The sequence below is a fragment of the Eriocheir sinensis genome, unplaced genomic scaffold (genome assembly GCF_024679095.1).
Source record: "Eriocheir sinensis breed Jianghai 21 unplaced genomic scaffold, ASM2467909v1 Scaffold939, whole genome shotgun sequence".
In the NCBI taxonomy this organism is placed as follows: Eukaryota; Metazoa; Arthropoda; class Malacostraca; order Decapoda; family Varunidae; genus Eriocheir; species Eriocheir sinensis.
The window spans coordinates 106,718-131,050 of record NW_026112318.1 but is presented as its reverse complement, the minus strand read 5'-3'; the positions used below and the strand labels follow the sequence as shown (position 1 = coordinate 131,050).

General features: G+C 45.0%; 3 protein-coding genes across 12 annotated transcripts in view; all 3 read left to right on the top strand.

Annotated features, from left to right (window-relative positions):
* Positions 1 to 24,224, top strand: part of LOC126994960 (uncharacterized) — a 46,370-nt gene extending 22,146 nt beyond the window's left edge. For all 6 annotated transcript variants that reach the window (XM_050854227.1, XM_050854225.1, XM_050854230.1 and 3 more), the window contains one exon: positions 23,584 to 24,224. In XM_050854227.1, coding sequence (XP_050710184.1) covers positions 23,584 to 23,634 — 51 coding nt within the window. In that variant the 3' untranslated portion in view covers positions 23,635 to 24,224. The remainder of the gene's footprint in view (positions 1 to 23,583) is intronic.
* The window catches only part of LOC126994962 (uncharacterized), a 139,385-nt gene that overhangs the window by 21,632 nt on the left and 93,420 nt on the right, over positions 1 to 24,333 (top strand). For 2 of the 5 annotated variants that reach the window (XM_050854237.1, XM_050854235.1), the window contains exon 2: positions 20,996 to 21,077. The exons of 1 other annotated variant lie outside the window; for it this stretch is intronic. The gene's annotated coding sequence lies outside the window, so the exon portion shown is untranslated. Of the gene's footprint in view, positions 1 to 19,824; positions 19,987 to 20,995; positions 21,078 to 24,333 lie in introns of those variants that run through there. 2 more of the 5 variants (XM_050854238.1, XM_050854234.1) reach the window with 2 other exon arrangements.
* On the top strand, positions 7,286 to 19,499 carry LOC126994961 (uncharacterized). Its single transcript, XM_050854231.1, has 2 exons — positions 7,286 to 7,649; positions 19,378 to 19,499. Exons 1-2 carry the CDS (start codon positions 7,354 to 7,356, stop codon positions 19,421 to 19,423), a joined length of 342 nt encoding a protein of 113 aa, XP_050710188.1. The 5' UTR covers positions 7,286 to 7,353; the 3' UTR covers positions 19,424 to 19,499.

Sequence of the window (24,333 nt, the reverse complement as noted above, 5' to 3'; positions counted from 1 at the left end):
TGAGTGAGTGAATGAGTCGTAGAGTGAGTGAATGAGTGAGTGAGTGAGTGAATGAGTAAGTGATAGAGTGAATGAATGAGTGAGTGAGTGAATGAGTAAGTGATAGAGTGAGTGAATGAGTGAGTGAGTGAGTGAATGAGTGAGTGAATGAGTAAGTGATAGAGTGAGTGAATGAGTGAGTGAATGAGTAAGTGATAGAGTGAGTGAATGAGTGAGTGAGTAAGTGATAGAGTGAATGAATGAGTGTGAGTAAGTGATAGAGTGAGTGAATGAGTGAGTGAGTGAATGAATGAGTAAGTGATAGAGTGGGTGAGTGAGTAAATAAGTGGTACCAGTAGAGTGAGTGAGTGAGCAAGTGGTAGAATGAGTGAATGAGTGAGTGAGTGAGTGAGTGGGTGAGTGAGTAAATAAGTGGTACCAGTAGAGTGAGTGAGTGAGCAAGTGGTAGAATGAGTGAGTGAGTGAGTGAGTGAGTGGGTGGCATTCCCTCTGCCCTGCCCTGACCAGCTCAACAAAACCTGCCTCGGCTGCCCTGTAGATTGCCTCCTTGGTGATCTGGTCGGAGGTGATGGGGAGCTTCTGCAGTGCCTCGATGACCGCCTCCACCCACTGCGTGTGCTCCTCCTGCGGCAGAGGCTCCAGCAGCTGACACAGGTAGCTTGCCACGTCGCTGTTTGGGAGAGGCAGGAAAGAGCGGAGTTACGGGAGTCCTTTTGTTGTTTTGTTTAGCTACGGTAAAGGAAGCAGGTCAAGGGCAATAATAAATAAGAAAATAAAGCTTGCTAGACGCTGCCCCAACAAGAGAAAAATGAACGAGGGGTCAGGAAAAAGGTCAATTTCGGAAAGGAGAGAGGGGAGTGAGTTACCAGAAGTCCATTTTTTGTTTTTTTACAGGAAGGGAGGCAACTTAACCCTTATACCCCGTGATAAAATGAGTGGACGGTTTTAAGTTACGTACGTACATAAAAACGGGTGACTAATGTTAGTAGGTGTTCCCTTGCTTACCTTAGTGTTCATTCAAATTATTGTAACAAATGCTGGGACAATTATATATCATCTGAAGGCTTAGAGGTTGGTCTTTGCTATGGTATAATGATAAATGAACAAATGGAGCTTATATAATCCTCTAGATGGTAAACCTCCAGTATCACCTCACACTCGTCATCTGACATCACCCTTATCTAGGTCAATAAGAAGACAAAAAAACAATTCTCACGTATTGTCATGTATCATATCATGTGCCTGAAATACTTATTTACTCATGGAAATACATATATATCTGCTATCTTGCCTAGAAATGGGTAAGAAAATGATAAAATACACCACACAGTGTGTCATAAAATGATCGATCGTGGCGTGACGGAGACTAACATAAAAGCCATGATCATGCCTGACGGGGTATAAGGGTTAAGGGCAAAAAAACATAAAAGAACATAAAAATAGCTTACCAGACACTCCTCTGACAAAAGTAAGGAAACAAGAGGCCAGAAGATGGCCAATTTTGGAAAGGAAAGAGCGGAGTGAGTTACAGGAATCCTTTTTCTTTGTTGTTGTTTTTAACAGGGAGGCAACTTAAGGGTAAAAAAACATTAAAGAACAAAAAAAATAGCCCGCCCGACGCTCCTCCGACAAAAGAAAAAACAAGAGGTCAGAAGAGAGGCCAATTTTGGAAAGGAAAGTGCAAAGTGAGGTCAAGGAAGTTTTTTTTTTACAAAGGAAGAGTAGAAAAAAAAGGTTAATCTAGCCAACAACTGCTTCTAATATAGTGAAAAAATAGCATGGGTACTGCATAGGATACTTCTTTTGCTTCACATCTGTGAAGGTTTTAGTTACTGGTCGTACCAATTTACTGCATAAACGGCTTGATTATGTGGGGGGCCTTGAACATTTCTAAGTACAGTGTTGTTGTTTGACTCGACAGCTTCCTGGGCAGACTGAGCCTCTTAGCTGCCTTATACTACACCACAGAAACTAGTTCCTAAGTCAGTAATATCCAGAACGCGCATGGATCATAACGATTTCGGACAAAAAACGGTCTTTTAAGAGTTCTACGTTATTTTCTTCCATATGTTAAAGCAACTAATGCCGCAGCTATTTGTATTTTCTAATTTTAAAGGAACACATTCATGAAATTTTACTACGCGAGGGTGTATCAGTGGTGGCACCTATAGGCAGGTTCCTGAAGTCAGTTGTTTTCAAGCCGCCAAAATGGATGGAAAGCCCGACACTCACTCCCTTAAAACATCAGTCTACTTCACCTCTCGGTAAGTGTTAACTGAGTATTTAACCTCTTTATTGGTATGCATGTAGGTTGACAAAAGGACCGACTACTATCCCATTACCGGGTCCAACAGTGACACGGGCGTGTCACGTGCGCTTTGTGAGTCACGGTCGCATGAAGCTATGACAAGCACGTGTCAGAAAACAAACGGATATTGTTCAACGTGCGATACTTATAGTTGATATATAGCATATATCATATGATATAGCATATATAGTTGATATGTAGCAGTCGGTAGGTCACTCCCGGCTCAGTTAACAGCAGGAGCGTCAGGGCTGGATGACAGCTGTCACAAATGTTTTATTTTGTGCCCCAAAGTACTTGGTAACAATGATCTAGCATCATCTTACAAGAAGTGGATGGGTTAACCGTCAGTACTGTACCACTTGTAATTATAAAACATGACATTTACCAAATTACTCGACTATGGATTGGGCGGCGGCGGCGGTGTGGGGATCTACTACGCTGACCATCCAATTACCAACACTCGTCAACAGACCGCTGCGGCGGCTGCTAGGTTATATTGGAATCGATTACAAGAATGTACGTTAGGGACTTTCCTTACTTTAGAGACTAGAATTTTCCCTATTTTAGGGATTTTGTAGGGACATTTTGGAAGCCCATTTTTCAGTGATTTAGCCTTCCACCACCAAAACCACGGTTCCCTACAGGGATTAATCGAGCGCATCATACATGTGAGTGGGGTCGAGGGGGCGAAGCACCCCAGTTAGTTGCCAGGTCGCAAAGTTCGGTTGGGGTACTTTAAGAGGGGGGGGGTCCAGGGGGGATCCAGGGGGGGTGCAGCCCCCCTTGGTCAGCAGGGGGGTCGAGGTTAGGTTATGTAAAGTTCAGTTAAAGTAGTTTAAATATGCTCACCCACCCTAAAGAACCGATTTCAAGTGCATCATACATGTGGGGGTTAGTGACGGTACGCTTGGTTAGCGATTAGCCCATGCATGTGAGAGTATACATTAGGGATTTTCCTTACTTTCGAGAAGAGGAAATTTCCGTAATTTAGGGATTATTCTAGGGATATTTTGGAAGCCCATTTTTCAGTGATTTTGCCTTCCCCCCCAACAACCCCGGTTCCCCACAGGTCCCCAGGCTTGTGTTGGGGGTAGGGGGGGCTGGGGTGGTGGAGGGGGAGTAGTTGTTCCCTAGTTTTACAAAAAGAAAAAAAAGAAAAAAGAAAAAAAAAAGCTAGTCTATGTTCCCACACAAGGTAAAGAGTGGCGGAAAGAGAGGTCAGTTCCGAGTGCTCTTTCTCAGTTTTCGTTGCAGTGACGGCAGCAGACCAAGGGCAGAAAATAAAGAGGAACAAAAAATCCTGCTGATCACTGCTCCTGTATAAAGAAGTATAGAGGAGTGGCCACAAGAGAGGTCAGTGTCCGGTGAAGTGTCTTAATGTTCCTCTCCTTGTTAATGTGATGTTAGGTTAGGTTAAGACGACGCGCGCTGGGCAAAAATAAACTTGGCGAATCTAACCAAACTAACTCTAACCTAATGTCTGCACTCCTCCCTCTATGCCGACTTTGTCTCATATGATAACAATAAAATAAAATAGTAATAAAGAAGAGAAGAGGAAGAAGGAGAAAAAGGAGGAAGAGGAGGAATAAGAAGGAGAAGGAGAAGATAACAATAAAAAAATAATAATAAAGAAGGAAGAGAAGAAGAGGAAGAAGGAGGAGGAGGAATAAGAAGGACAAGAAAAAGAAGAAAGAGAAGAATACAAAGAAAAAGAAGGAGAAAAAGACGAAATGAAGAAGAAGATTAAGAAGAAGAAGCAAAGGGGAACATTAATAAAGAGAAAGAGGATAAGAACAAGAACAAGGAAAAGAAGTGAAGAAGATTAAGAAAAAGGATAAGAAGCAGAAGAGGAATAATAAAAAGGAGAAGAAAAAGGAGGAGGCAGAGAAGAATGAGAAGAAGGAGGAAGTGGAGAAGAAGAAAAGGGAACTGTTGATGAAGAAAAGAAGAACAAAACTAACAACCTTTACCTCCGCAAGTTCAGTCCGTACAGCAAGAACCGCATCATCTCACTCTTCTGCGCCAAAGTCCTGTTCTCGGCCATGGTGGGGGGAGATCGGGGTCTTGGGGTTATATATCGCTTCTGAGGGCGTCACTCCTTCCTTTATAGCCTTTAATTATCTTGTTCTTCTGGGATGTTTTAGGGGGCTGGTCAGGCCATAATTAATTCTTACGAGTTAGTCAAGGTCATTTATTCTTCTTCTGGAGACCCCTGGAGCTTTGTAGCGCTTCTGAGGCCGTCACTTCTTGATCTCCTTCCTTTACGACCTTTAATTATCTTTTTCTTCCTCTGGGGTGTTTTAGGGGGCTGTTTAGGCCTTACGAGTCAGTCAAGGTCCTTCTTTTTGAGGCCCCTGGCGCTACGTATCGCTTCTAAGGTCGTCACTCCTTGATCTTCCTTCCTTTACGACCTTTAATTATCTTCCTGTTCTTCCTCTGGGGTGCTTTAGGGGTCTGTTCAGGCTATTATCCTCCTCGCCGCCCCGCCACTCAAGGGTTTGTTTGTAAACATTGGGATTTGGCGCCAACGTCCTCATCATACTAACGTACTTAGCACACTGCATTTCCTGGTTTCAGACCCCAAAACAGTCGCATCCACACAGCTAACGATATTTATTTATACTACTTGTTGAAATCGTCGATTACTGAGGCTTCCTTGCGGTAATGTTGGGCCAGAAACTGGAATATGCAGTATTGTTCTGAGTACGACAATCTGGCGACGCTGGATTGGCGGGAGTCGCGCAAGGCCTTGCTCTTGCTCTTGCTGTACAGGTGACCCGTTGGAGAGTCAGGCCTTCGTATCGGCACACCCTGTAAAAATAAAACAACACAAGCAGTATCCATTACAAATCTTCCAATTCCCTATTTCTTGCACACCACATCTTTTCCAGAAAACTCTTCATGGCTTCTATAATTCTATCATTTGCTTCATCACTCAGTCCCAGCAGCAGCTCCTGCTCTTGCTCTTGCTGTACAGGTGAATGGAGAGGGGTTTGAGTGGGATGTAAGAAAGTGGAAGAATGTGATAGATATGGCAGTTAAAGATGAGGGATTGAGCAAGTGGAAGAATGAGATGGAAAGAAAGGAAACTCTCGACTGGTATAGGGAGAAAGAGGCCCCAAAGTGTGAGGTGTGGTATGAGGGAAGCCTGGGAGGTGATCTTCTTTTCCGTGCTAGAGCGCAGTGTCTGGATATGAATGCAAGGAACTATAGATGGTCTGAGTCCCGCAGCAAAGTGTGCCAGATGTGTGACAGGGGTGTGGACGAGACTGTGCAGCATGTAGTGCTGGAATGCAAGAAGTATGACAGGGAGAGAACGAAGATGATGCATGTGTTTCTGAGCGAGATGGGACGTGGAGTAAATGGGAGGACGGCAAGGGAGTGGATGGTGCTGCTGCTGGGGCTCAGTGGAGAGACGAGTGGACGAGTGATGGAGGCAGTGAAAGAGTTCTTGGAAGTCATGTGGCGTGCAAGATGTAGGGAATGATATCTTGCCCCGAGAACATTGACTTCCCGCATGTTTTGTTTTCTTTTCACAGGAGCTGCCGCTACAAAGGCCTGGCTGGGGAGAAATCCCGAGCCACCTGTGACATGAAGATCAAGGATGGCGCAAGACTGGCACGGAAGGTTTACTTGTGGAGTGTGCATGAGAGCAAGTGGATTAAGAACTGCATGAGAATGGTTGGTGACAGTGGTATGCGAGTCAGGTGGGTGAGCAGAGAGGAAGGGAGGCGTTTCTTTGAATGGAAGGTGACTGACAGGAACAGTGAGGGTCTACGTAGATTTTCAATACACAGATCAGCAGTACACGGTCGTAAGGAAGGACAGAGCTGTACAGAATGCCCCGGGAGGAGGAGTGGCAATACTAGTGAAAAATTACCTGCCCATAGATTTAAGTTCAGTAACCAGTCTTGTTGACCACAATGCTCAAGAATCAGTTTGGTGAGTTAAATTAAAAAGCAAGGAGGGCAAAAACTTAGTACATAAGAACATAAGAACGCAGGAGTCTACAAGAGGCCGGTAGGCCTGTACGAGGCAGCTCCTTTGACCCTAAGCTCCCGTGTATCTAACCCCACCTAATATCGCTGTCCATGAATTTATCTAGTCTATTTTTGAATGTGACAATTGTATTGGCACTCACCACATGACTGCTAAGCCTATTCCATTCATCCAGCACCCTGTTTGTAAACCAATTTTTGCCTGTGTCCCTGTTGAATCTGAATTTATCCAGTTTAAACCCATTACTTCGTGTCCTACCCGGTTCTCTTACCAACAAAACCTTATGAATATCTCCCTTATTAAAGCCCTTCATCCATTTATAAACCTCGATCATGTCTCCACGCACGCACCCTTCGCCTTTCTAGAGAATGCAAGTTTAACTGTTTGAGTCTTTCCTCGTATGGCAAGTTTCTCAACCCCTGAATCATCTTAGTCATCCTCCTCTGCACCGATTCTAACATTTTGATATCCATTCTATAGTAAGGTGACCAGAACTGAACCGCATAGTCAAGATGAGGTCTAACTAATGCTAAATATAGTTTGAGGAAGACATCGGGGCTTCTGTTGCTTACGCTCCTTGAAATATATCCCAGTACTGGGAACTATTTATAGATCTCCTTCAACAGCGGAAAACAATGATCTCATTTGTGATCTCATAAGGTTAAGTGAAGTTTATTCTGTAAATAGTCAAATATTAGTATGTGGAGACTTTAACTATGGAAATATTAACTGGGAGGAAAACAGAGTTATGGATCGAGGGTACTCAGGGTGCGGGACAAGCGACGAACTTCTTGGAAGCAGTGAACGATAACTTTTGGACGCAGAACACAGAGGAATGGACACATTTAAGGGACACAGACCATCCATCCAGACTTGACCTTGTGTTTACCAAGACAGCAAACGAAATGAGTGAAGTAAAATACCTTGCACCACTAGCTAGGATTAAGCATGCCTTTCTGTGTTTCAACATCACCGCAGGTTCAAGACCAAGGGAGCAAGAGGACTGTACATGGAAACTTAACTTTTATAAAGCGGATAATGAGAAGATGAAAGACTTGTTTCGGGAAATACATAAAACACCCACGAAGAAGAAGAAGAAGCGAAGGCCTGACTCTCCAACGGGTCACCTGTACAGCAAGAGCAAGAGAGCACACGCCGCATCCCTTCTGGCCCTGCCCAACCAGCCCCCTAAAACACCCCAGAAGAAGAAGACGACGAAGGCTCCACACCCACGGGCCAGCGCTGGGGACCTGCTGGCCAGCGACACCCTCAGCCCCAACACTGCCAGGACAACACCTCCACCACCGCCGCCGGGAAGTCTTAACCTTCTCATGCAGCAGAAGTAGGTAAGCTGTCCTGCACAAGACAGGCCGCCCTCCACTCATAAGAACATAAGAACATAGGGAAACTGCAAGAGGCCGGGTGGCCTACACAGGGCAGCTCCAGAATCCCCCCCACTACTCACGATGGGTGAGGTGTAGTTACAGGGGTTACAGGTAGAGGCTTGATCCTCGTTATACCGGCGGTACTAGGCACGCATCCAGTACCCCGTCACCCTACTGCACCCACACCTCACTGCCACCTGTCGTCCTCGTCCATGTAGCTATCCAGTCTACTCTTAAAACAAGCCACTGTCCCTGCACTAACTATGTGATTGCTGAGTCTATTCCATTCTCCACCACCCTATTACTAAACCAATGCTTGCCTATATCTCTCCTAAATCTATACTTTTCTAATTTAAATCCATGGTTAAGATTCGTTTTAGGTCCGTGCCAGTATCTCATTACCTACCTTATGAAACATCAGTATCTCTTCATATATCCTTTCGGCAAAACTTAAGAATAACCACTACAAACCAATATTCGTAGTAATTTAGCACGTGAAAGAATTATCATTATAATGCATTTTCGTATACGTTTTACCTATGGGAGGTGCCAGTTGTTCAATCCTCTTTAATTATAGAGTTAGGTGGCTTGGATTTTCTAAGTCCATTGTTATTGTTTCACAACCGCCTCTATACACAGACTGAGCCTCATACCTGCCTTGCAGTGCACCCTACAAACTAGTTCCTAAGTCAGTAATATCCAAAATGCGCATGGATTATAACAATTTCGGACAAAAAAACGGTCTTTTAAGAGTTTTACGTTATTTTTTTCTCTATATTAAAGCAACTAATGCCGCAGCTATTTGTATTTTCTAATCCATTCGTAAAATATTACTACGCGAGGGTATCAGCGGCGGCACCTAACGGTGGGTTCCTGAAGTCAGTTGTTTTCAAGCCGCCATAATGGATGGAAGGCCCGACACTCACTCCCTCAAAATATCAGTCTACTTTACCTTTCGGTAAGTGTTAACTGAGTATTTAACCTCTTTATTGGTGTGCATGTAGGTTGACAAAAGGACCGATTACTATCCCAGTACCGGGTCCAACAAAGACACGGGCGTGTCATGTGTCACATATGGTGTGACAAGCACGTGTCAGAAAGCAAACGGATATTGTTCAATGCGAGATACTTTTAGTGGAGTTTGAGTAAAATGGAGGCCAGGGTCATACGTAGCAGTCGGTAAGTCACTCCCGCGTCAATTAACAGCAGGAGCGTCAGTTCGATCTGGATGACAGCTGTCACAAATCTGTTTTATTTTGTACCTTAAACTACTCGGTAAAAATTATCTAGCATCAACTTACAAGAAGTGGACGGGTTAACCATCAGTATTGTACCATATGTAATTATGAAACATGACATTTCCCAAGAGTTGCTCGACTACGATTGGGGTGGTGGGGTGGGGGTTCAACTACGCTGACCATCCAATTGCACGCCCTACACTCGTCAACAGACCCGCTGCGGCGGCTGCTACGTTATATAGGAATAGATTAAAAGAGTATACGTTAGGGAATTTCCTTTCTTTAGAGACTAGGATTTTTCCCGATTTTGGGGATTTTGTAGGGACATTTTGAAAGCCCATTTTCAGTGATTTGGCCGTCCACCACCAAAACCACTGTTCCCTACAGGGATTAATCGAGCTAACGACCACCAAAACCACAGCTCCATAAATGGATTAATCTAGCTAACGCCGCCGACTCAAAATAGCTCGCATTCATTACCTGCCGTATGAAGCATCACTAGGTCTTCATATATTTTTTTTCTACAAACGTTTGGTTAGCGACGGTACGCTTGGTTAGCAACGGTGCGCTTGGTTAGCGTTGGTATGCTTGGTTAGCGATGGTACGCTTGGTTAGCGATGGTACGCTTGGTTAGCGATGGTACGCTTGGTTAGCGATGGTACGCTTGGTTAGCGATGGTATGCTTGGTTAGCGACTAGCCCACGCATGTGAGACCAGGTCCACCACGCGTGTTTTTTTTGTTGTTTTTTAGAACACGCAGCCCAACGGCTGCCGTGCTGAGGGCCGGGTATATCCTGGGCTTGATCAGCCCGAGTCCCGGATGACCTTGAGTCATGGCTCAGGGCTGTTTTGGGGTGGTTAGCGATGGTATGATTGGTTAGCGATTAGCCCACGCATGTGAGTATACAGTATACGGTAGGGATTTTCCTTACTTTCGAGACTAGAATTTTTCCTGATATAGGGATTTTCTAGGAAATTTTGGAAGGCCATTTTTCAGTGATATGGGCTCCCCCCCCCCAATACCCCGGTTCCCCACAGTTCCCCAGGCTTGTCTTGGGGGATTGGGGTGGTGGAGGGGGTGGAGTGGTGATTCTTAAGATTTACCGATTCGTATTAGGTCCGTGCCAGTATCTCATAATCTACTTTAAGAAACCTCAGTATCTCTTCATATATCTTTTCTACAAACCTTCAACAGGAGTGGTGATTCTTAAGATTTACCTAGTTTAAATATGCTCCCCGACCCTAAACCCTCTGCGAGCTATTTTACGGCTGCGGCGGCTGGAGCGTCGCCGCGGCCAGCACCAGGAGGCGACGCGCTTCCGTAAACATTATCCCCTATTTTCAAGAGTAAAAAAAAAGTCCTTGAATTGGATTTTCAAAGCGTTTCCATGACTGTTGAAGGTTTGTAGAAAAGATATATGAAGAGATACTGAGGTTTCTTAAAGTAGATTATGAGATACTGGCACGGACCTAATACAAATCTTTACCCTATCCAGTCTACTCATAAAACAAGCTATCGTCCCTGCACTAACTATGTGATTGCTGAGTCTATTCCATTCCCCCACCACCCTATTACTAAACCAATGCTTGCCTATATCTCCTAAATCTATACTTTTCTAATTTAAATCCATTACTGCGAGTTCTATCCTGCTGGCTAATTCTCAGTACTTTACTTATATCGCCTTTGTTGTAACCCTTGACCCATTTGAATACTTCTATCAGATCTCCCCGCACTCTTCGGCTCTCTAGTGAATGTAAGTTTAGATGTTTCAGCCTATTTTGATATGGGAGGTTCCTCAGCCCCTGAATCATCTTGGTCATCCTCCTCTGAACTGATTCTAGCAAGTTGATGTCCATTCTGTAGAGGCAGCTCCTTTGACCCTAAGCTCCCGTGTATCTAACCCCACCTAATATTGCTGTCCATGAATTTATCTAGTCTATTTTTGAATGTGACAATTGTATTGGCACTCACCACGTGACTGCTAAGCCTATTCCACTCATCCAGCACCCTGTTTGTAAACCAATTTTTGCCTGTGTCCCTGTTGAATCTGAATTTATCCAGTTTAAACCCATTACTTCGTGTCCTACCCGGTTCTCTTACCAACAAAACCTTATGAATGTCTCCTTTATTAAAGCCCTTCATCCATTTATAAACCTCGATCATGTCTCCATGCACCCTTCACCTTTCTAGAGAATGCAAGTTTAACTGTTTGAGTCTTCCCTCGTATGGCAAGTTTCTCAACCCCTGAATCATCTTAGTCATCCTCCTCTGCACCGATTCTAACATTTTGATATCCATTCTATAGTAAGGTGACCAGAACTGAACCGCATAGTCAAGATGAGGTCTAACTAATGCTAAATATAGTTTGAGGAAGACTTCGGGGCTTTTGTTGCTTACGCTCCTTGAAATAAATCCCAGTACCCTATTTGCTCGATTTCTAGCTTGAATGCATTGTGCCCTTGGACGGAGATCAGAGCTCACTAAGACCCCTAAATCCCTCTCGCACCCAGACCTGCTTTTGAGAGTGTCATTTAAGCAATAGTTATGTGAGGGGTTGTTCCTACCTACAGTCAGAATACTGCACTTCCCTACATTGAACTCCATCTGCCATTTATCCACCCAGTCATACAATCTGTTGAGTTCACCCTGGAGAATACTAGCGTCCTGATCCGACTCAATTACTCTACCAATCTTGGTATCATCTGCAAATTTACTAACATCACTACCATAGCTGGGCACGATAACAGAAAACCTTATTCCCGATAACCGATAACTGATAATGAAAAACCTTAACGGTGATAACCGATATTCGATAAATGGATCTCGTGTTTTAGTCCACGAGTCATCCACTTAGGATCATTGTTTTCTTTTCTAAGTGTTCACTGTGGTATATGCTGTCATTGCCCCTCTACTATTACTCTAACTAAATTATTGTAAGACATTTCTACCTGGTTCTCCTGGCTCTCCAATCTGCAGTTCTGGCCCTCATGAATTCCTAAATTATCCCAGTTTACCCTTTCAAGATGTCTTCGAAGCCCCTTGTAATTTGCTCTTCTGAAATCTGGCACTAACACTGGGTTTGGTTCGCTGGTTACCGCCATAGCTGGGCACGATAACAGAAAACCTTATTCCCGATAACTGATAATGAAAAACCTTAACGGCGATAACCGATATTCATTAACTAGAGACACAAATATAGGCGATAACCGATACCCGATATAAATCCACAATTCCGATACTAGCTAGCGATAAGTCCGATAGGCAAAAACGATACTATATTGATATTTCAGATAGAACATTGATGAATTCAAATTTTCGTTATCTGTATTTTAGGAAACTTACAGAACCTTAAAACCACACGTTGACACGTACATATGGACGGTAATACTAGAAATGCCTGAACCGGTGTTGTGTTATTTACGTCCCCACCGTCAAAAATTGTTTACAAACACTGGTCTCTCATGAACGGTGCATGCTCAGACCAGCAAGCGTAGACCTGTACAGTCTCACAAAGCTTTTAAACCGTAATAAAGAGTTGCTGGAAGGCTGAATCAGACATATAGTACCACTACCACCGTCCTCGCTGTTACTAGAACGGCACTCTGTACGAGTTGTATTTATATGTACAGAGTGTACGTCGTTCTAGAAACAGCGAGGATGGTGGTACTGTATGTTTGATTCAGCTTTCCAACAACTCTTAATGGGTTAAAAAAACATTGTGAGACTGTATAGGTCTAAACTTAATGGTCTGAGCATGCGCAGTTCACGAGATCTCGACCAGTGTTTGTAAACAAAAGCGCCAGCTTTTGACGATGGGACACCAAATAACACAACACCGGGTGCCTTCAATACCATGGCATGGTCACAAACGAATTTGGAATATCAAATTTGAGGCAGTGAATAATCATTTTGGGGGCAAAGTTAAATGATTTTTCTCTATGATATATTGATTTTTGAGTAGCATAAAAAATAACCTAGTGTTTTAATTTTCATGATCTAAGTATGAACTCTCATCACCGAAGATATTTCATACCCCGAAGTTTTTTCATACAACACCGGGCCACGCATGCGCAGTAGGGAGGAGACAACCTTTTTTTTCTGAGAGGCGGAAAAAAAGTAGCGATTATAGCTAGTTTGGTTACAAAAGTAACGAAGATACCGATATATATTTAAATAAGTAGCGGATGGTCGATAATCCGATTTTGTTATCAGCGATAAAGTATCGCGATAACGCCCAGCTATGGTTACCGCCCAGTCTAAGCTAAAACAAACCGTTCTGTGGTCACTATTTCCTAACTCTCCGCCCACCTCCAACTCACGTAGCAAGCTCCCATTATTGGTTAGGACTAAGTCTAATATGTTATCTCCTCTGGTAGGCTCAGTAACTACCTGCTCAAGGAAATTATCTTGTATAACTTCAAGAAAGTCCTCGGCGTCCAGGTCACCCACTAGGTCTTCCCCGTCTATATTCCTATAAATAAAGTCCCCCATTACGCAGACATTTCTACTCCTACTCGCCCTGCCAATCTCCTGTAGAAATATACTCGTGTCCTGCCTGTTAAGGCTGGGTGGCCTGTACATAACTCCTAGAGTTAGTTTTTCTTTCCCTTTGTAAACGTCCACCCAAACTGATTCTGAATCCATGGTAGTTTTGACTGAATTGTCAACTAAACATTTAAGTGAGTCTTTAACATATAGCGCAACTCCGCCTCCCTTTCTGCCCCTTCTGTCTTTGTGAAACATCTGATAACCTGTTATTTCAAATTCTGATCTAAAATTTCTATTGGCAGTGTCTATCCATGTCTCAGTGATCGCTATTATGTCAAAATTTTCTGAACAAGCTTCACCCCTTAGTAAGTCTATCTTGTTTCTGAGGCTCCTGCTGTTAGTATAGAAGATTCTTAGCCCGCCCTCTGTTACTCCCCTATAATTACTTCTAAGCTGCCTGGTTATATTATGAGCTAGATGTCCTCTTCCATTACTCCTCCCATTACTCCTTCCCCCCTCGCCTATACTAAAAAATCCCTCAGGGTACCAAGTGCTCGCTCAAGGGAGTCTGAGAGAGCCTCAACACCCTTGAACGTCAAGTGTATCCTGTCACGGGCGTAGAGGGCGTCGTTGCCAAAGAAGAGGTCCCAATTGTCGACGAACAGCCACCCATTGCGCTCGCAGTGCTCAGCAAGTCTGCTGTTCACTGCTATCGCCCTGGACAGCCATCCATCGCCATGGCAGGACGCCACACACTACTGGCGACCCACCAGCGTCACGTATCCTGCCTAACAATTCTCTAAAACACCTGAGAAGGTCCTCGCTTGGCACACGAGAAACCGTTTCCGCCACAGATGAGAAAGACAATGGGGTTCGATCCCTCGCTTGCCATACACGCCTCAATCCTGTCTGATATATGGCCCATCCCTGCCCCTGGGAAACACACCCTCGTCCTGTTCTTATCCTTGGAGCAAAAATACCTGTCAACATAACGAACCTGACTATCACCAACAACAAGAACCCGACGGTCACAGAAACTCACAGAAGAATTCCGGAATAGGCTAAAAAAGCCTGTGTCTCCGGTCTCTGTGTCTCCGTTCGGGTGGTCTCCGTGGTCGAGTTGTCTGGACCCGTGCCCAATATCAATGGCTACCATGTGCTCAAGTTTTTGTCTCTGTGATCTCCATGCCTTATCCAACCTATTTTCAAAGGTTTTAACTGATGGTGCACTCACTACTGCTTCAGGGAGGCCGTTCCAGATATCCACCACTCTATTACAGAATGAATATTTTCTTATATCTAACCTGGCACGTTGTTTATATATCTTCTTACTATGTCCCCGTGTAGCTTGATAATTTTGATCCATGAAGAGGCCGCTGCATATGTCACTGTCGTACACTCCATTCATGATCTTGAACAATTCTATCATATCACCTCTTGATCGTCTGTATGACAGGGTTGGGAGGCCTAATTTCTGTAGTGGTTCTGGATATGACAAGTTCTTCAACGTTGGTACCAATTTGGTGGCTCTTCTTTGAACTGCCTCCACTGCCTCAATGTCCATCTTCTTGCTCGGGGACCAGGCTTGGTTTGCATACTCTAGGTGTGGTCGAACTAAGGCAATAAACAATAACTTGAGTTCTGACTCATCCAGTGTCACAAATGTACGTCGGATCAGTCCGACCAATCCGTTAGCCTTATTGATTTTCCTTGCACGGTGTTCTTTAAACTTCAGCTCGCAATCAGTCCAAACTCCCAGGTCCTCTTCCACTGTGATGTCCCTTAGCTCCTCCCTCATGTTGCATGTGATCTTTTCTTCATTTGATGTTCCTAGCCTCATAGCACTGCACTTTTCAGGGTGGAACTCCAACAACCACTTCCCCGACCAATGTTGCATCCTGTAGAGATCTTCCTGCAGTCTAACACAGCCCTCTCTCTTACCAGTTTGTCTCGATAACTGATGACTGCGTATTTTGAGTAATTATCAAACCCAAAAGTCAGACCCACGTCTGCACCAAATAACTTTTTTCATATTGGTTACTTTATTCAATTAGCGCGAATTCAGTTAGCGCGACCGCGTTCATCCACCTAATTCTCGTGCTAAATGGGGCTCTACTGTATAATACAGAATGTGTCGTCGGCTGTAGGCATATGCAGGCACGGATATGGGGGTGGGAAGCCAGATGACCTGGGCCCCCCCCAAAAAAATATTAGGATAACTAAAATATTTGAAATACCCATGAATTGAGAAAACATAAAATATATTTAAGATACCCCTAAAAAGCTAGAGAGCTGGGGAGCGAAGCCGGCCGCCGCTAGATAGCTCTGGACGCTGTCCTCCAAACTTTAAAAAATTCCTCCTCTGTGGTTCCTTGGGCTTTACTATGCGGAGGTGGACGGGATGCTCAGGCAAGATTTAAATTTTTTCGGTGTCTGATGTAATTTTTCACTCCTGCAGGGCCAGGGCACAATGGGCACCGCGCTCTTATGGCCCCGCACTCATCTAACAATCCATATACTCATACAGGGCCGTAGTACGCCGTTCCTAGGGGGGGGGGAGGGGCTGGGGGTGTTGGAACCCCCCCCCATCTGCTAAAATGTCCACTTTCTGAAAGAGTCAAAACGAAAACTGGTACCTTTCTGTTGCATTTCTGGAGAACTCAGGATTTTCTTTATTTATTTTCAGTATTTAGGTTCCGGAGTCATATATTGAATATTATAGAGTAAGATTTAAAAGCCTAGGAAAAATCTTTGTGACCTCATTCCTCACATGCAAGCAGAAAGTGAATTTTAGTGCAGGCCACTATCATCATTCGGCACTTGGAAGAGGAAATAAGGGAAGACTTCCTTGCCTTTGTGCGTGCTCATGACCTCACCGGTAAAGGTTTAGCCTGGCTCCTTTTGTGCACCGTTGAAGACCTCGGATTGAACATGGCCAAGTGCAGGGGACTTGGTTTCGATGGAGCAAGTGCCATGGTGGGAACATTCAAAGGGTGTGCCGCAGTACTCATGAAGAAGTACACCCTGGCCAAGCCAATCCACTGCTTTAGCCACCGGCAGAATCTTGTACTGACGAAGGCGTGTGACGTCAAGGAAGTGAAGATCGCTCTTCAAACACTGACCCAGGTGTACAACCTGACCCAGGTGTACAACACTGACCCAGGTGTACAACACTGACCCAGGTGTACAACACTGACCCAGGTGTACAACACTGACCCAGGTGTACAACCTGACCCAGGTGTACAACACTGACCCAGGTGTACAACACTGACCCAGGTGTACAACCTGACCCAGGTGTACAACACTGACCCAGGTGTACAACACTGACCCAGGTGTACAACACTGACCCAGGTGTACAACACTGACCCAGGTGTACAACACTGACCCAGGTGTACAACCTGACCCAGGTGTACAACCTGACCCAGGTGTACAACACTGACCCAGGTGTACAACACTGACCCAGGTGTACAACCTGACCCAGGTGTACAACACTGACCCAGGTGTACAACACTGACCCAGGTGTACAACACTGACCCAGGTGTACAACCTGACCCAGGTGTACAACACTGACCCAGGTGTACAACACTGACCCAGGTGTACAACACTGACCCAGGTGTACAACACTGACCCAGGTGTACAACCTGACCCAGGTGTACAACACTGACCCAGGTGTACAACACTGACCCAGGTGTACAACACTGACCCAGGTGTACAACCTGACCCAGGTGTACAACACTGACCCAGGTGTACAACCTGACCCAGGTGTACAGCTTCGTTCATTCTTTGAATGTGCGCTCTCTCCGCTTCACAGAGGTTGTCAAGGTTACCTCGGCCAAGCGCGAAACGCTTGTTCCCCTGTGCCCCACCAGGTGGATTGAGACCATGACAGAATGATGGTTTTCGTTGAATTTCTGCCTGTCATCGCTGTTTTTCTCGAGGAGGAACTTGACGCCACCGCTGGGCTCCTTCTCATCGCCATACGTGTTTCCTGCTTTCTCGTTGGACTGGTTGTAGTGGAGTGTATATTGGCACATACTCTCAAGCCGAGCCAAACTTCAGAGAAAAGATGGTGACCTGGTGTCAGCCGATGCCGTGGCATCGAGACCATTTTTGCCAAGTTCAGAGCAGATGCGGAGAATCATTTTCATGACGTGTTCATGAAAGCGGAAGAGCTTTTGGTCGAGGTGGGGTCATCGCATGACACCATCCCTGTGCCACGACTCTGTGGACGACAAACCTAGTGATCAAATGTTCCGTGCGAGAATGCTGAGGAGTACTACCGCCGGGCGGTGTACGTTCCGTTCGTGGACCACGTCTTGGCCTCAGCCAAGTTCGGTGACGACACAGTTCCTGTCGCACTTCAGCTCAAGCAACTCCTCAAAGGCCCTGAAACGGATGTTGCATGCGGTTGTGCTTCAAGTGGCAAAGCTCTACGAGCTCGACATTGAATCCCTGACACTCGTGAAGGCGGAAGCGGAGCGCTGGGCATTATCTGTTCCGGTCTTCCAAACTATCAAAGAAGCCCAGGCACATGCCAGCATCAGCATGTTCCCCAATCTCGCCATTCTCTTGAAAACTCTGTTGACGCTTCCAGTCTCCAACGCGGAGACCGAGAGGTCTTTCTCAGCATTGAAAAGGCTGAAAACCTATCTGAGGAGTACCGTTGGCCAAAAGCGCCTGAACAGGCTTGCCCTCCTCTGTGTCCACCATGATATCCACATTTCAATCAAGAGAGTGAGAAGCAAATTCGGCGAAAAAAGCCCCCGACTACTCTTTGCTTGTTGAATACTTGGGAATTTGTAAATATATTTCTTTAGATCAGCCAATCTTTGCAAATGTGTTACCTCAATCCCATGTAAAAGAAGCCCTATAAGAATTCCTTTTTATCTTCAGCTGCGTCTAATTTCACATATTAGCTCTTTTTTGTAAAGGTCAGGTTTGTAATTTATATATGACCTGTATTATGATCACCCTTGCTGCTTACATAGCGAAATAAACATTTAGTTTTCTTCGAGTGATCGTATGGTGATGATTTCTACCTGTTCAGATCTGCCTTTTTACGGGTCGGATGTGCAATTTGAATTGTTTCTTGTTATTGCTTGCCAGCTTAATATTGATTGCACTTCATATATAGATACAAGAAAAATTCATTTGTCACATATACGTTGATTGCTCGGGAGCTGCGGATTTTAAGCAAAGAACCGCCATCACTATCCATTGGTCTTCACTGTTTGAGGCTGTCGCTAACTTATGAAATTTTACCAGCGGGCTCCCCAAAATTGATTTTCTGGATCCGCCCTGCTTTGTTCCTCGTGTCAACTGTTATATCAACTGTTTTGCTTTCCACTGCTTCATTAATCACACTCTTGACTTCCTCCCCAACTTTCTGCTTGACTTCATCAATCCTAGATTTGAACTCACTGTTCACTTGAGACCTGATATCATCTCTAATTTCCTCCTTCAGACTCTTGACATCACTCTTGATCTCCTCTAAGGCCTCAGTGGTTTTAGTTTCCAGGGCATCCATACGTCTTTCTACTTTATCCTGTCTCTTGGATGTGTTGGTTACTTGTTTGAACAATTTCCCCGCAACAATATCGCATTTGGTACAATACCAGTGAATCTTACTTACTTGATTGCTGCTCAGGAAATTATACACTGCCTCAGTGACCTCCTCACACTTTATGTGGTGCCACATTTCACATAGTTCACAGCCTAGAGCCTTGTCTTCCTCACCAACCTTAACCTTACAGACTGGGCATGTGTCTGTTTGTTTATCTGCGTCGCTATCGTCTGCCCCTGTCAGCTGATCATCCCCGCCCCCAGCCGCAAGGCTTGTTTTGCCAGATCCAACAGTATCCTTGGTTTTTGTACCCGCCTGCTTACTAGACGGATTATTCTTCGAACGATTCATTCTTCTGGCAATATTACTATTGGAGAATTCCTTCACTTTTACAGAGCTCTCACGGGCACGTCCACCCTCGACCACGACCACGGACCCTAGGCCGCCGGTGTGTGGAGGAAAAGAGAACAAGGAAAGAACGAGGACAACAACAACACACTCAGCTTCCGCAAAGGTTGGGGCCGCCTCACCTGCAGGGCTGGACAGCAGCATGAGTGGCCAGGACAAGCAGGAGCAGACTGCTGCAGGGGGCAGGAGGGTCAGTGGTCACCAGATGAAGCAACTTGCTGCTGGCAACTCCAGCAACAAAGGAGAGAGGAAGTTTGTGTGTCTGGAGTGTGGAAAAGAATTAACCACAAGGCATGGCCTCAGATATCACACCCTTACACACACTGGTGTGAAGAACTATGAATGTAAGGAATGTGGGAAACTATTCATCCAGAAGAGTACCCTTGATAGACACACCCTTACACACACTGGTGTGAAGAACTATGAATGTAAGGAATGTGGGAAACTATTCACCCTGAAGGGTCACCTTGATACACACACCCTTACACACACTGGTGTGAAGAACTATGAATGTAAGGAATGTGGGAAACTATTCATCCAGAAGAGTCACCTTGATACACACACCCTTACACACACTGGTGTGAAGAACTATGAATGTAAGGAATGTGGGAAAAAATTCATCCAGAAGGGTAACCTTGATACACACACCCTTACACACACTGGTGTGAAGAACTATGAATGTAAGGAATGTGGGAAAAAATTCATCCAGAAGGGTAACCTTGATACACACACCCTTACACACACTGGTGTGAAGAACTATGAATGTAAGGAATGTGGGAAAAAATTCAGCCTGAAGAGTACCCTTGATACACACACCCTTACACACACTGGTGTAAAAAGTCATGAGTGTGAAGAGTGCAGGAAGAGGTTCAGTGTGAAGCAGGCACTCAATGAACACGTCTTCAGGCACTATGGCCTTAGAGAGTTCAAGTGTGATGTTTGTGGAAAGCTCTTTAAGACAAAGAGAGACATTGCCAGGCACATGAAGATCCACTTCTGAAGTGTGTCTGCCTACAGTAGTTATAGTGACCAGGGTAGGGAAGGGATGGGAGGGAGAGGAAGGAAGAGAGAGGAAGGCAAGGCTGCAGTAGGGAAGGGAAGAAAAGGCAGAGGAAGGGAATCGAAGGCCAAGGAAGGAAAAGGGAAGGGAAGGCAGAGCAAGGAAGGAAAAGGGAAGGGAAGGGAAAGCTAGTCTGAGAAAGGGAAGGGAAGGAGAGGGAGGGTAATGTGGTGTGGCTGGGTATGGTGTGGTGTTATGCGGATGGGTATGGTATAGTGTGGTGTGTGGTGCGGATGGGTATGGTATGGTGTGGTGTGGCTGGGTATGGTGTAGTGTGGTGTGGTATGTGGTGTAGCTGGGTATGGTATGGTGTGGTGTGGTGTGTGGTGTGGCTGGGTATGGTGTGTGGTGCAGCTGGGTATGGTGTGGTGTGGTGTGGCTGGGTGTGGTGTGGCTGGATGTGGTGTGGCTGGGTATGGTGTGGTGTGGTGTGTGGTGTGGCTGGGTATGGTGTAGTGTGGTGTGGTGTGGCTGGGTATGGTGTGGTGTGGTATGGCAGGATTTGACTCGGCGACTTTTTACCTCACTGTTGGTGGTGTTTGCAGAAGGACAAGCAGGACCCGGACGGTGACATCATTATGAGGCTTGAGTACGGTCTCCTGAACTCCTCGTCCCTGGAGCTGATTGGTGAGTTGGCGACCCTGTTTTTTCTTTGTTCGCATGTCTCTCTGTCTCTATCTCTGGTTGTGGCTTTTAATTGATGGGTCTGTCTATGTCTGTCTCTCATTTTCTCTCTCTGTCTCTCTGGTTGTTTTATTTGCTTCTCATTTTCTCTCTGTCTGTCTGTCTGGGTCTCTCTATGTCTTTGTCTGTCTCTGTTTTTCTCTCATGTTTTATTCGCTTCTCATTTTCTCTCAGTCTGTCTGTCTGGGTCTCTCTATGTCTTTGTCTGTCTCTGTTTTTCTCTCATTTTCTCTCTGTCTCTCTGGACTTCTGTAGCTTATTGTAATGTTTTTTTTCTGCTTCTCTTATTTTCTGTGTCTGTCTGTGTCTCTGTGTCTGTCTATGTCTTTGTCTGTCTCTGTTTGTGTCTGTCTCTCTCTGGATTTCTGTAGCTTTTAGTGCTAATGGTTGTTTTATCTACTTCTCATTTTCTCTGTGTCTGTCTCTTTGGTAGTATTGCTTTCCTTCTCTTTCTCTACTTATCCCTGTTTCATTTTCCTCCGTTCTCATTTTTTGTTCTCTTTCTGTTCTTATGTCTTATTTTTTCACCGTTTTCCTTTCATTCTTTTCCTTTTTCATTTCTCTCTTCCTCTCCTTGTCTTAGTTTTCCCTTTTCATTTCTTCTTCTTCCTTTTGCTGTCTCATTTTCTCTGTGTGTCTGGCTCTCTGGATTTCTGTAGCTTTTATTTATTTATTTATTTTTACAACAAAGGAGACGGCTCAAGGGCAACAAAAAGTGCATAGAAAAAAAAGGCCCGCTACTCACCGCTGCCATAATAGACGAAAGTAAAGAGTGGCCAAGAGAGAGGTCAATTTGTGGTGGAGAGGTGTCTTGATAATGGCTGTTTTATGTCTACTTCTCATTTGGTCTCTGTCTGTCTCTGTAGCTCTCTCTCTCTCTCTCTCTCAACCCGTGCGCTCAGATGCGATTGGTTCAGCTGCGTCAAAGTTCTCAAGCTCTGTTCAAGTCCTCAAACTTCACTTGTAATCTTGTCTTAACCTCACTTTCCAGCAATTCTCAAGCTCTGTTCAAGTCCTCAAACTTCACTTATAATCTTGTCTTAACCTCACTTTCCAGCAATAACAGTTCGGTCATCATAGGCAAGATCAACCGGCTTGAGGTGACAGCAAGCAACAAGGGGGAACACGTGTACCTCCCCAGCCTAATGGTGAGCCTGGCGCCGCCCCTCGTGGTCTTCCAGCCTCCTCACCAGTGCATCTTCCACTCCTCCGAGCTTGTGTATAACTTGACCAACCCTCTGAAGAGCAGTGCTGAGGTGAGGAGGAAGAAGGAAGGAGAGGAAAGGAAGGAAGGCTGAGAAAGGAAGGGAAGAGAAGGGAAGGAAGGTCAAGGAAGGGAAGGAAGGAAGGAAAGGGAAGGAAGGAAGGGAAGGAAAGGAAAGGGAAGGAAAGGAAGGAAGGGAAGGATGGAAAGGGAAAGGATAGGGAAGGGAGAGAATCAGAATCAGAAAATTTATTTCCATTTTATACAATGGTTATTCTTTACAGGCTTAAAACTATAGTGTTCCCCCCCCCCCAGGCGGGGACTCCGAGGCAGGGTGAAGGTGCGCCATTTTGAAATTTGGGAAAAGATGTCTACATAGTTTGTCTATTTTTGATCTGTTGTCTGTCTGGAAAGCTGGATTTTCTTATAGCCTTCTCAAACTAATGCTTCCTCTACATAGTTTGTCTATTTTTGATCTGTTGTCTGTCTGGAAAGCTGGATTTTCTTATAGCCTTCTCAAACTAATGCTTCCTCTACATAGTTTGTCTATTTTTGATCTGTTGTCTGTCTGGAAAGCTGGATTTTCTTATAGCCTTCTCAAACTAATGCTTCCTCTACATAGTTTGTCTATTTTTGATCTGTTGTCTGTCTGGAAAGCTGGATTTTCTTATAGCCTTCTCAAACTAATCCTTCCTCTACATAGTTTGTCTATTTTTGATCTGTTGCTCTGTCTGGAAAGCTGCATTACCTCACGTCATTAGAATGCAATTGATACCTTTTCTTGACCTTTGGAAAGACTTGATGTGAGGGGAAGTGTTGAGGATGCCCGCCTACGGTCCTTGCTGAGCAGTTTCTGTGTCTTTCAGAGCGTGTGAAGCAGTTTGCCAACCTGGTCCTGGCCCTCATGATGCTGTTCGCCAGGTACAATCACTGGATGGTGGGCGACAAGTTTGAGAGACTCGCCCCCTCACTGGTAATTATGCCCCGTTGTCATTTTTCCTTCTCTCTGTTCAGGGGCAGGACCTAGTGTTTTTTTATGCCTTTTTTGTTTTATTGCCCTTGAACTCTAAAAGATAAAACTACATGACCTCCCCTAACCTAACCTTACCTGACCTCCCTTAAAACCCAAACCTAACCTTTCCTGACCTCCATTAACCTTTTATAACCTCCCTTAACCTCACCTAACCTTACCTAACCTCTCCTAACAACCTATCCTCCCCTTCCCTAGCCTACCTTAACCCCCAGGTGTTCTTCATGCTAACCTGCCGGCTCATCGCTGAGTACCAAATCCACTGAAAGGAGAAGATGGACAAGGCGGCGGCAGCGGCCAAGAAGTCACCCGCCGCAGCCGCCGAAGGGAAGGACGGAGGAACAGCCGCCAACTCCATCGCTGGCGGCTCCACGTCTACTCTCGTCTCCTCCTCCTCCTCCTCCTCGCCCTCCTCCTCCTCCTCTCAACATGGACGGTCGAAGAAAGATGTTTAGTGTGGAGGTGTTTGATTGGGGTATGTGGTTCAGTGTTTTTATTTTCGTTTTTGTGTGTGTGTGTGTGTGTGTGTGTGTGTGTGTGTGTGTGTGTGTGTGCTACCCTTCCCTCCCTCCCTCACCCCAATGTTTGTCTCTAGGTGTTTGTAGGCGATAAGATGACCTTTCAACACACCTTCTTTCTTTCCTTTATTCTTTCCCTCTTTACAACGTTATTGTAAGTATACGTAACCTTAAACTAGCGAAATACAAGTTACGTGAACCCTACCCTCGAGATATGTTATTTTGATCTCTGTACGTATAGGCAAGATTACGTCTCTTAAACTAACGATATATAAGTTATGTCAACCTTAACCTGCAAGATGTTTGTATAAGTAACCTCAATTCACTGGTATGTTTGTATAAGTAACCACAATTTACTGGTATGTTTGTATAAGTAACCTCAATTCACTGGTATGTTTTGTATAAGTAATCCTCAATTCACTGGTATGTTTGTATAAGCAACCTCAA